The 13,227-nt window shown below is 39.7% G+C and overlaps 1 protein-coding gene across 3 annotated transcripts in view; it reads right to left on the reverse strand.

Annotated features, from left to right (window-relative positions):
* Nucleotides 1–3,691: 3,691 nt before the first annotated feature.
* STXBP6 (syntaxin binding protein 6) overlaps nucleotides 3,692–13,227 on the reverse strand; it is a 93,975-nt gene continuing 84,439 nt past the window's right edge. For all 3 annotated transcript variants that reach the window (XM_035110310.3, XM_035110318.3, XM_088671306.1), the window contains 2 exons: nucleotides 12,762–12,919; nucleotides 3,692–8,214 (listed from right to left, as the gene is read on the reverse strand). In XM_035110310.3, coding sequence (XP_034966201.1) covers nucleotides 8,191–8,214; nucleotides 12,762–12,919 — 182 coding nt within the window. In that variant the 3' untranslated portion in view covers nucleotides 3,692–8,190. The remainder of the gene's footprint in view (nucleotides 8,215–12,761; nucleotides 12,920–13,227) is intronic.

Consider the following 13,227-nt stretch of genomic DNA (forward strand, 5'->3'; position numbering starts at 1 on the left):
CATGATGTTGTTGGACTCCAATTCCCATCAGCCTCCGTCAGCATGGCCAATGTTCAGGAATGATGAGAGTTGGATGCCAACAGTGATGGCCAGAGGCTGCTCATCCAGGCAGTAATTGGGAGTGTTCATTTCACCAGACAGACAGACAGACAGACAGACAGACAGACCAAATGAACCAATCATGTTCTTAGGAGGAATTCAATGGTGACTCTGTCTTAATAAAAAGTGTAATAAAAAGTGTTTCCACTTGCACAAACCTCCCTTACCCAAAAAGCTGCTCCCAAGAGTTGTTGTTGTTGTTTATTTAATTAAATTTGTATAACACCCTATACCCTGGAGATCTCAGAGTTGGGGAGCCTTCTGGGACATGATGCTTCTGCTGATGGAACAATAATGGGAGTGTGACATTGAATTCCTCCCTGTGTCTTTAATGCTCAAATTTAGCAGCACAATAGAATCGTGAGAATAATCGCAAGCTATTTGGGGAAGATGAAATGTAAATACTTGGGAGAAACACGACGTTTAGAAAAGGGGTACAAAAATTCAAAACATGGGAGGAGGAATATGCCACATGCTTTTTGATAAATCACTCACATCAGACAGAATTATTTCATCCCCCCATATACCATTTTTGGAGTTCTTAAAGGCACCCTGCTAGCCAGCTGGGGGGGGGGCAGAGGGAGTTGCCATTTGCCCTGGCGGGACTCATTGTACTGGCTCTCACTAGCTCATCTGTTTTGTTGAATCTGGCCCCAAATAATTAATAGTGTGGAGAAAAGAAACTGGAGTTGCTATTCACACTTCCTTAATACACAGGAAGAAGGAAATGCTGGATAAAGTGAACAGTCACTGGACCTAATGTTAAGAGGAAGCATTTTTCATGCACAATTAGCTTGTACGAATTCAGTGTCACAAATTTTGCAAGAGCTAAAGATAGAAGAGCCCTAAAAGCTCAGCTATGTTCGTAAGAACAGACCCATGAAAACTGCAGGAATGCATCTGTGCAAATTATCTTCTGGTTGACAGAAACTGGAAATACATTTGCTCTGCATAGGGTCCAGCTTTGTAAGATTTCACGTGTGCTCAGCAGGTGTTGGGTACTTTTTGGATCTCCTTATGTTGCTGAACTACAATTCCTGTCATCTTTGGTTATTGGCCACACTTGCTGGGGCTAATGGGAGCTGCAGTTAAGCAGTATCTGGAAGGCCAAAGCTCCCCCACACCTGGACTAAAGGAGAAAACATTGGTTTTCAAAGAGAACTACAAGCCAATGCCTGTATAAGCCATACTGAGTATGTGCCACATGTCTAAAGGGCATTCTTAGCCCACTCTATGAAACAACTAAACCCACCCACCAAAAAGCTGGCAACTTTGTTTCTGTGATATACTGGAAAGGAGGTAAAATCGTTTCTGGGGGCAAGAATTGGAATGGCTTCCATTTTGTGTTCCTCAGAAAGTGTCTCTTCTGAGACACTTCTTGAATTCGTGGGTGGGGACTGGCTTAGTGCCTTCTTTTTCACCATTACAGCTGACAGCAGTTGGGTGTCTACAAAGAAACACACACTTCTAGACAATGGCTGGATCAGTAACTGTCATTATTTGACAGGTGCAGTGTTCAATGTACACAATTCTCCTCACCAACAGAAGGTGGTGACTGAAACAGCCTTGCTTAAAATTGCTTAAAATAAGGTTAGTGGGTTGCATGCAATGCTATTTTTAACCCCGTACTACTAGGAAACACATTATTTTTTTTAACATAATGGTTTTTTTGAAGTACAATAATGTCTTCTAAAAAAATCCCAAAGGTGCCCCATGTTTTTTGGGGGCAGGCAAGGGCAGGAATCATGAGATTAACACTGATGTCCTATGTGTGTCAAATTTATGACTGCAGATGTAAATTTGACCTGAGTCAATATATTTGCACCAGCTCTAGATCTCCCTTCCCCCAGTTCACTTCAACCAACATGCTAAGCAGGACTGAAGACGCACAGGGGGACACACTGCTTTTTTAAACCACGCTGGGATGCAGCTGTTAGGATTGCACCCTCAGCAAGCACCTATTTTATACATGAACGCAACCATCCTGGGCCTTCAGTTACTGTACTTCTGATTCTCTTTTCTAGTTAGGACTGTATTTCTGACTAGAACCCAAATCATCTCTCCGAAACAAGGCAACAATAGCAAGAAAATGCTCAACATTGCGCACCATAGATCACCACCTTAGGGAGAAAGAAGACCAAGCACAGGAGAGTTAGGTTCTTGGCACACTCAGCTCTGTACGTTCCTCAAAGCAGCTGGAGGGGCTCTTTCTGCAATCCAATTAAAAGCAGCTCACATCTAGATGGTGAAGAAACACGTACAGCACACACACCTGATAGATATTTATAAGACACAACAGTATTCAATTAGTTCAGGATCAGTTTCATTGGTCCACTTCCATCTTGCCATATGGCCCACGATCAATAGGTGTCTGAATTAGCAAGCCAGATCACAAAGCAGCCAACGATATGGTTGGGAGTCAGCAAAAAAGCAAGCTTGCTCTGTGTATCTCTAGAGACCACAAAAGCACAGCAATATTGAATAGTCTCTGCCTCTCTGCCCATTGAGTTTCTATCATGGAAGTTTGCAGCAATGCTAAAAATAGAGCGCTTCTGTGTGTGGAGCTGTTCCCCTCAATACATATATTTCAGTCTCATAAAAAGTGCCGGTTGTTTCATTGCTCCTTTTCCTCAGAATGAGATACTCCGATAACAGCCATTAAAATCAACCCTTGCAAATGAGCAGGTACAGGGGTTTCTTTTAGATGCAGCCTTCATTCTAGCAGGTGGCCAGAACCACTCCGAACCAAGTGATTACCTGTGAATAGAAGAGGTAACGCTGACAACTGCTCGCTGCAGGCAGTTATTCAGAAAGGAGAAACAGAAGGGAAGGGAATGGAAATGCAGCACATTCAAAGTGCTTCGTAATAATTACCTTAGGAGCCCCACTGCTGGCCTATTCTCCAAAAGCCTTACTTTGAACTTTGGGATGGGTTCGGTCACAATGAATGCTATTGGGCAATCAGTGAAGCCAATCCCCCTTCACACTCCATGGTGAAAGGTGGCCTTGAAGCTGCTTTTCCAGGTCTGCAGTGCACAGGGCAAGAAAGCCTGGGAAAGGTTTGTACGAAGCCAGTGGGAGAGTTAAGAGCTGCAACGTAGACTTACGTTCCTATGAATCTAGCACTACCTGCCTGCCTGCTCAGGTCTGCTTATCTGTGCACCTACAGAAGAACATGCTAGATTGGGCCAATGGCTCATCCAGTCCAGCATGCTGGTCTCACAGCAGTCAACTGGATGCCTGTGGGAAGCCTGCAAGCAGCGCCCAAACCCTCTCCACCTCCAGAAATTTCCCACCACTGTGGCCATTCCCAGCAATTCCTCCCCTGGCCCCAGCTCCCCATGCACCCAAAATCTGTTCAAGAGGGTCCCCCAATTCTCTAGAAATTTTAAGAAGTGGTAGGGCAGAGGATATGGGAGAGGAATAGCCAAAAACTGCTCCCATTTCTCCATTCTGCTGGTGGCTGCTTTCCGGCAGACAGACATCAGCTGGATTCTACCATCTATTCCTATGCATACAGCAAAAGCCAGCATTTTCACAATACTTTTGTAATAGCTGGGACGTCCCAAAATATAAAAGCAAAAAGTCATCGTTCGTATACTTATTAAAACTTTTATTATGAAAACAAAATTGTCATTTTACAGTTATGTGAATCACACACAGAACAATACATACAATGAATTCAATTTGCCAGGTAATAGTTTTGTACAAGGCCAACATCTCATTCCAAGGGCCTAGACGATGCCCTGACGAGAGAATTAGCTATTTACTGAAGGGACAAACTGCAACTTGCATTCACAACATTCAGCAATGTAGTTGAGCACCGTAACCGTTTGCAGCCAGGGTGCTTTTTATTCTTCAAGAGGATGGATCGGTCCAGTAGCACTTTGTAATGTGCATGTAGCACATTGGTAAATATACCTTTCAGTAATGTGTAATGTGAATATTTACAGTACAGGTGTGACAAGATGCCAAACCATTTCTGAATGATGTGATGCAAAAGATGACTGTCTTCAGCGATCAGATTCTGCACACATTTCAGCCAAACAAAACAGTGTCACATTTTTCGTAGGCAATCTTATCTGTCTGGGATACTGTACATATGAAAATCAGTGGCCAACTTTGTGTAAATCATTTAGTTAAGGCATATATACAACAAGTATGAGCCATGAAATCTTTATTTTGAATGGCTGATTCCTTATGGATCTCTAGTATGCAATATTTTATTAGGCACTTCTGCCAGCAACAAAAGGAGGAAATAAGGGTGGGGGTGGGGAACATGGCTAAGTGTTCCAGTAGCCACCATAAAGTAGTTGTGTACATAAGCCCTTGCTGGTGTGGCCGAGGGGTGGAGGGAGGCGCCGCTGAGCTCCCAGTTCAAAATGTGCTTCCCACAGAGCTCTTTAGACTTGGGGCACCTTGAGACAGTCACTATTTTGGGGTGCAAAATTCCAGTTGCACAATTAAAGTTGATTTAGAGATATTGCACAGCAAACCCGCTTCCCAAAAGATAAATTTCTCTCTTTTTTGCAAAAAGGAAAGGAAAAAGTAGCAGAAAGTGTGGGATGCTACATCATCTAGCCTCCTCGCAAACAAAAGTGAATGCTCATTAAAACAGCTAACCGCGTCTAATCTGCCTATAAGCAAATTAGAATGAATGCTCAAAATGCAGGTCTTCTGGAAGTGCCCTTAAGTGTCATCTAAAAGGATTAAGAGCAAAAGAGGAGGTATGGAAGAATAAGAAAAATCCTTCTACAAGGTTAAATTTACAGTCATGCCTCCTCTCACCAAAAAATCAGGAAGAACAGCATATTTCATTGAATGACAAAAAGCAGGATTAGAAAAGAACCCATTTATTGTAGAATGGTGTGGTCCCCCCCCCCCTATATCCCTAGGAGTTTTGAGAAAGAATATCATATCAACAAGAATTTACAATTTTGGCATGTTAAAGCACAACAAACTTAAGATCACTTATTTAGTGAGCAAGTTCTGTTAACATTTTCACATTAATGCACATTTTGCTAGCCACAAAAATAGGCTGTTAAGACTGATCTCACTGATATAACAGTTTGAAGTCCAGTAACACATGGTTTTTATTCTTCGCAGAACTTTTAAAAAGTTGATAAAGAAACTATGGTTCTTGTTACTTTTTACAAATACATTCTTGAATATGAAACATTAACCTGAATTACGGTATACTTTGTGTACTCAAATATCTAATACTAGAATTGTATACTACCACTATTCTCAGGAGGATGTTTTTAACACTATAATGTTTACTTTCAGTACTGGATGTCAGCACATTGCTTCTAATTATCCTTTTTTAAAGAAGCCACCATGAAATTTAAATTTACTCAATAGCAGAAATACAAATTAAGATCTAATTTTTGATACATCAAGGTGATAAAATCACCAGGGGTTGCTTGGCAGTTTGAAAACAAGCCCTAATTTGACAAGAAGCCAAAATTATCACTGAGCTGAAATGCAAAAAAAACCCCCGTGCAAAATAAACATCACATACAGAATAATGGTTCACAGTACAAGCAATGGAAAACCTGGAATTTAGCAGTAGTCCCCCGATCAGATATGGCCAACTGCAAACAGCATCCTCATTCACACTGTATTACCTAATCTCCAACTGAAATCCATTTCAGCTATGGCCACATTGGTGCTGGCTTTCCATGATGCAGTTCAGAGAGCTGGAACCACCTGTGAATGATGTAACTACTTGTCCAGGGCACCTGGTGGTGTGTGGGAAAGATCGCATGGGAAAGATCCCTACCGTACGATGAGCCCTGCCTACATAGCTGCACCATTCACTCATAGCCCACTGCATGGGGCAGCATTACAGAAAGGGGGTAGCCACATTGCTGTGTGTGAAGGGCACCCCACACAGGTTGCCTTTGTGACGAATCTCCAGTTTCATCCACTAACTTAAGCAAAACTGACATTGCAACTGTATTTTAGCTTGTATTTCTCACTACCTATGTTTTTTGTTTTTGCTTTTTAAAAAATTATCCTGACACCCCTGCCTCGCCCAAGCCTATTAATAAGAGTAATGAAAAACTGGCAACAAAATTGCTTTGGAAAATGTTGTATGCTTTAGTCTAATTTCAAAGGGCAAAGTTCTATTGGATATTTCTCTGGCCCATTTAATTCTTGAGCAGTGGGTGTGTCAGGTGGAGCCAATGGTTCAAAATGCACCTTGGATGAACAGTGAAGATGTTACGTTCAACCACCTTATTTTGAACTGGAACATGTCTAACTGCCAGGCTTGTGCTGTTGTAACTCCTAAGGGGGGTGCCCACAAAACCACTTTTCTCTTACAATTTCAAACAAATCTAATGGGCAGTTAAGTCTAATTAAATGGATGTTCTCTCTGTGTTGATTTAAAGGTTCATCTGCATTAAAAGCTGCTTCTTTTGTTTTGCTGGTACCTGTGCAAACAAAAATAAAATATAACTGCAGAATTTTTGCTCTCCTGTATCTACAAACCATTTTTCTCATCTCTTGGGCTGCCTTACTCAAAAAACATTATAGATCACCATCTATAATGCAACAGCAGTGAAATAACATGAAATTCTGCTCACATATCACTTTGGATCTAAAAATTCAAATCAGGGAGGGAAATCAGAAAAGAAAATGCAAAATATATCAGAAATCCTGAAACACTTGCTGTAATTTATGGAGGGGGGGTTGTTCTGGAGAGTCATGGAAAGACCCTCACATTTTCTGCACACATATCTTCCTATGCCTAGCAAATATTCAGTTCTATCAGAGGAAAAAGTGTGGTTGGATCCACACGACTCAATCATCTCTTTAAGGGATGGTCTGGTACTGATGCTGACAAAGCAGACAGAACTGACTTCATGTGCAATGGATGTGCTTATAGATCAAGTGTTGCAAGCTAATTGAGTAACTGCGAACCCTAAGTATTGGATGCTGAGCTCTAGTGCCAAGAACTCCATGCATAGCTCCAGTTCCCAAACTCAACCAAGAGGCTTTTGTGCATGTTGTTAGATCAAAAGGCAAAAACTTCAAAACCAACAAAACTTGTGTGTGTGCAAGTGAGTATTCCACAAAATGCTAGGTTAATTTTAGTTACGCTAAAATTATGAGCCTCCTTGGGAACCACGCAATGCAAGGGCAGCTCAAACTTAGCTTCTCCTAGCCAAGGATGGTGAGGCTGCAGTGTTGGGAATAAATGTACCAAAGTTACTCAAAGCACTAAAATTGAAGCATGCTTAACATTAAGCAGAACTGCAGCTTCAGCAAGTGTTCGTGGACACATTAAAATGCTGGAATGATTCCTGTATAATGTGGATTTGGAATGTTCTCTCTTTTTTTTTTAAAAAAAAATGTCATTTACAAAGGGAAAATTCTGCTAAATTCCAGACTAAATGTAGAGACATTTAGAAATTTAATCAACGGAGTTTCCTTAGGCCTTAACATCTCAAGTGTGAATTCTAGGTGGTTTTATATAGTCCAAAGAATAAATCAGAACAGTAAAAAAGAAGCTATTTTGAAAATGTAGTGTTGACCGCAGGGAGACATCTCAAATCCAGATCTGCACTGTGGTGCTGGTGATGGCACATGCAAAATATGAGTATTAATCCTGGCAGAAATGAGAAGGATGCTTTTTCATAGCAAATAATTCATTTCGTTTTGCTCAGTGATTGAAGGCATAAACTATGTAGCTCTAAAATTGTTCAAAGAGATCATTGTAAACCAAATTCCTTGGATTTTATTTTCATTTGGTAATCTTCCCCGTAGGTAGTTTTATTTCTTCTTTCTTAATACTGGGAAAAGTGCGATGTTGAAGATCAATGCAGTTCAGTATGTCCTTTGGTCCAATTTCCATGTTAACACCATCTCTTATTTTAAATTAAAATATATGTATATATGGTAATAGTGCAGAATGGCTTAGCAATACAAAAAGATAGGAATACAACTTATTTCCTACATAGTAACTGGAATAACTGGGCTTCAATGAACTGTAGAAAAAAGCAGACATGTGGTTGTATCTCCAGTAAAAAAACGATGAATCTAGCTTTTCAGTTCCTCTTGGAAAGATCTTTACAGTAGGCATTTTCAGCACTTGTGCTTCATAGCAAGCTGGAGGGAAAATGTGTGAGAAAGTGAGAGATGCATTAAGACTTATTTACAATTATAGCTGGACATTTATGTACTAGGCTTAGTTCCTGTGCTGCAGACAAAATGGAAGCATGTATATATTGTGTGCAAATCCCATTTTTCTCCTGTTGAGTTTATATTGCTTGCTACATACACAGACCATATAATCAATACAGAAGGAAGATACTTAGTTGTTTTCACTCACTTCAAGGTGAAGATGCTGAAACCCAACCAAGATAAAAAGAAATACCTTAAAATTACTTTTAGACTAAATTACAAAAATCACATGCAATGTTAATGAGATTATCTAACTTCTAAAGAAAGCTTTGAAAGGAAATATAAGCATATTAAACCCCTCCCCTCCTCATTGCAAATACAGAACGAACAGTAGCTTGAGTGATCCCTCCAAAGCAGAGTCAAACAATGGTTTACAATCTTAGTTTGGAGGGATAGCTCAAACCACTGTTCAGGGGACCTCATGTCACAACAAACTGCGGCTTGATTTATACAAAAATGTAAGGAATTAAGACCCATCTACAAGGGAGTTGGAAACACACAGAGACTCTTGATTATGATCCTCTATATATAGCATATAGTTTGCATAAGCTAGGGGGTGTTCTTAAATATGAACACCTTAAGTTGACAAAAAAAAATCAGCCAAAACCCTCCCCCAATGAAAAACCCTAACCAGTACCCCTGCCCAAGAGTCTGTTCAACAGCCTCACCTTTTGTAGCTGGAATCGGTTGGGACTAAATCAGATTAAAATAACTTTCAAAGCATCTGGGTAGGCTTGTCTAAAGAAAATGTTTTTAGCAGGTGCCAAAAAGAGGTCAGTGAATTCACCTGCTTGATCTCAGTAGGCAGGGAGTTCCAAAGTGTAGGCTCTGCCACACAAACGACCGAGTTCTTACAAATTAGGTACAGGTCTTATATGGCACCTGTAATAGTGGCAATTCCATTGATTGAAGCTGTCGAGTGGATGCATGTCAGGAAAGGTTGGTCCCAAGTTGTTAAGGGCTTTATATGCTGATAGTAATACCTTGAACTTGGCCCAGTAGCAAATTGGTAACCAGTGCAGACCCCTTGAGTTATCCTTATGAATATTGAACAAACCTGTGTCATGGGAAGCACCAGTTCATCTAGTTTATTGTTGGCAACACTGACTGGCAACAAACCTCTTGGGTTTCAATAAATGATTCCCCCCCTCCCCATACTCATGCTTTTTTGAGTAGGGAACAAGAAAACAGCTGCATCTTTCAAAATCAGCTCTCATTTTGGCACTTATATTTGGTTATTTTGGGATACACACAGGAAAGCCTTTTCTTGTGATATGCTAGCAAGCATCTCTTCCCACATCTTATCTACTTAATACAGAAATTAACTTGACATGTAGACATACCCTGGACACAACCTCAGCCATCTAATCACAACATTTTAATAGTGATATCAGAAGCTGACAAAATGTCACAGCATTTGTGCTACATCTTTTAAGTGAGATCCTTGACTGGATTGTGAAATGTTCCTTAAAAATGAAGATGCCAAATGGCACACAGATATTAAATTTTTTCTTTTTTTTTTTTTTTTACATTAATGGACGTCATCATTAGGGTTTTTGCCAGTGCGGGATTATTTTACATTTCAGGCACGGCACAGATTAGTATTGGGAACAAAGCACATAAACCAGCAACTTGTATAAATAACTGACTTTGCAACAATGACTCTGTGAAGTCACTTCAAAGAGTTTAAAAGTAAACACAAGCCAGATTAATTAGTTTGTTTCACTACTTTCAAAAGTGGGAGAAAGCAACACAGGAATTCAGTATTGCTCATTAGTATTCAGATCCGAATGTTGCAGAAAAACATAAATGCAAGATAAATAAATGAGGATTAAAGGAATAAGTTTCAAGTTTTTCCTGTAGTTTCTAGGGGTGTGATACGATGCTTGAAATATTAATATTAATATGGTATGGTATATATAGTTTTAAAGAAAAGGAAGAAGAGTCATGTTCCAGGTTGCCTAGAGTTCTTGAATGTTACAACACATACGCATCCTACAATTCTAGATTTATTATGGGGGGGGGGGAAGGTGATGCAAAATAAAAATATTTTTTCCTTCCAGTAGACCTTAGAGACCAACTAAGTTTGTTATTTGAGACCAACTTAGTTGGTCTCAAAGGTGCTACTGGAAGGAAAAAATTTTTTATTTTGTTTCGACTACGGCAGACCAACACGGCTACCTACTTGTAACCAAAAAGGTGATGGTCAGTCCTTGTAGCATATAATAATAGAGGAGTGTGAGAGAAAGGCTGTGAATGCAGGTGATACCAAGTCTTGAGAACGCTATGATGTATGTTTAAGGGAAAGCAGAAGGCTTAGCAAAGAAACCAATTATAAGACACAGGCAAGGTTGCAGTCTAGATTGCAGGCAAGGTTAACAGATCAGGCTTGTTTGAAAAGAGACTCCTGCCCCAAGGACAGGAGGTGCTTGGGCTGAATGGATGCAGTGCAACAGAAGTCTGGGAAGACAAGCTGTGGGGTAGTCAGGGATGGTCTATATCTGCTTCTAACTCCATTTACAGAAGCAAATGCGTATGTATAGTCCAGATAGTCCTCTGCTAGTAATTGTTAGTGGAAGTTGCCAAGTTATAGCCAGACTGATAAAGATTCAAAGACCAAGATAACCACTTTTGTTTTAATCATTGGTAGCTATTCTAAGAGAAGGCTTTATATCAGCCTTCACCAACATGGTGTCTGGGGGTGATGGGAGCAGTTCGAAATTAACTTAAAACATAAAAACATGCATTCTCTAAAGTGAAGCAAGCACCCATCTTCTACAAGTAAAAAGTAAACGTATTTGTAGGCTCAGTTTGAAATATAAGCTCCTTTTTACGATGGAAGATGTAAGGAATAGCCACAGTAATACCAAGGGCAGCACAAGACTTAAGTGTAAATATATAATAGGGAAAATGCTACAATGCAATCCAAAGGATGTATTTTGCACTGCTGGTGGCAACATTCCTCTCCTGGTCCTGACTGTATCACAAAGCAAAACGGGAGAAGGAAAATGCAAGTCCGCATATCCTTTTTGTCAGGTCTTGCTGCGTAGTTTGATGCAACACTTTGCTTGCAATCTGTGGAACTTTTTTCCCCTTGTTAGATATGTGTTACTTTGCTCAGCTTTCAAACCATGCCAACAGAATATTTAACCAGTAAAATCTTTAAAAGGCCAACAAAAGACCATTTTTGTGTAAGTGGATGAGATCAGATGGAGATACTGTGTACTATGTTCTTTATTGCCCTTCATACAGTTACCTAGGAGCAGATCCTTCTATACATTCCAAAAAAAAAAAAAAATGGAGGTCAAACAGGTGATTTCAAAATTAGATGGTTGCTGGCTGATAAAGATAAGTTTGTTGTTTATGAGGTTGCTTTGTATATGCTAGCAGTGAGAAGCTTGTCAGATGAAAAATGTTGGCTGTCATGGCAATTTTTAAATCTAAAATATTTGGGAAACTTTATAATTACAGTGGTACCTCTACTTACGAATTTAATGCGTTCCGAACACACATTTGTAAGTCTAAAAAATTTGTAAGTTGAATCCCATAGGAATGCATTGGGAGAAAAAATTCGTAAGTAGAAGCAACCCTATCTAAAAATTCGTAAGTAGAAAAAATCCTATCTAAACCGCATCCAAGATGGCGGACGGAGCTCCATTCATAAGTAGTTATTCGTAAGTAGAGGTACCACTGTATATGTCTTGTTAATTTGCAGCTCTGAAAACTAGTATTTTTAACTTACACTTGGATTGTTTGTGTTTGTTATTTATAATCAAAAAACTCACTGGCATTGACTTTTCTGGGTCTATGCAGAGTATGACATGGGCAGCAAACCTAACCCCACTTACCTGGGAGTAAGCCATATTGAATTAAATAGTCATGGTTAGGATTGCAGCCTTAGTTGGATATTACCCATAGGGTGGGTGCCACTACTGAGAGGGCCCTACCTCAGACGTAGGCAACTGTTAATGCACGTAGTGGAACAATAGCCTTCACACAATATTATCGGTTTCCTCAGAATCTTCCAAGAGTGTAAAAACTTATTTGTATTCCAGCAGACATGTGTTTTATTGGGGTATATAATCTTTTTTTTCTGATATTTTCGTATCTGTTGAACCCATCTCTGTTGTATTACATCATTTTATGGAGTGTTGTGCTTTATTATTTACTTAATTGTTGTAAAATACCCCTGCCCCACCTCTATGTGCAGGCACTAGAAGTGTGGGCTGCATATTTTTCAAACAAACAAATACCAGCGCTAACTTACCAAATCAGAATGGTGCCCCTTTGCCAGCATTTATCAACAAGGGTTTGGTACCTTTTGATGAGATTAAACAGTTGACAACAATATGTGAAAACAATGTTGCATATTAATATTAGGGGTTTCCTAGCAACCTGCTTCTCATAGCACTTATTACCACATTAAGGATTTCTTTCCCTTTTCCTTAAGCTGTATTTTATTAATTTCATACCTTGTGTGCAGTTTCTGCAAACTGCTGAGCACTGTTCTTCATATCCTCCGTCTTTTCCTCTGCTCGACCTAACCTTTCACCACGCTCATTCAAAGCTTGACTTGCCTTCTGTACTGCACTGGTTACACTGTCTGCAGCTGAATGTAATATGCTATTTCCTAAAATAAAATAATAATAATAAATTGTTAGGAACAAAAATGGAAAACTTACGCGAGAACTGCGAATGACATGATCAAATGTATCACAACATTTTCTAATATCAGAACTATCTGATATAAAACAAACAAGCTTGGATCATAGGAAGACAGGAATTTATCTTCTATTAGGCCATTGCTCTAATTGGTTCAATATTGCCTGCACCAGGAGACCCACACATGTTGTCATGGGCAACACAGAATACCCAGTTGATGATGCTCAAAATCCTCTCCAAAATGGGCAAAACACCTACTCATACACCAACACAAAA

This window comes from Zootoca vivipara, chromosome 1 (genome assembly GCF_965207765.1).
Source record: "Zootoca vivipara chromosome 1, rZooViv2.hap1.1, whole genome shotgun sequence".
Taxonomy (NCBI): domain Eukaryota; kingdom Metazoa; phylum Chordata; class Lepidosauria; order Squamata; family Lacertidae; genus Zootoca; species Zootoca vivipara.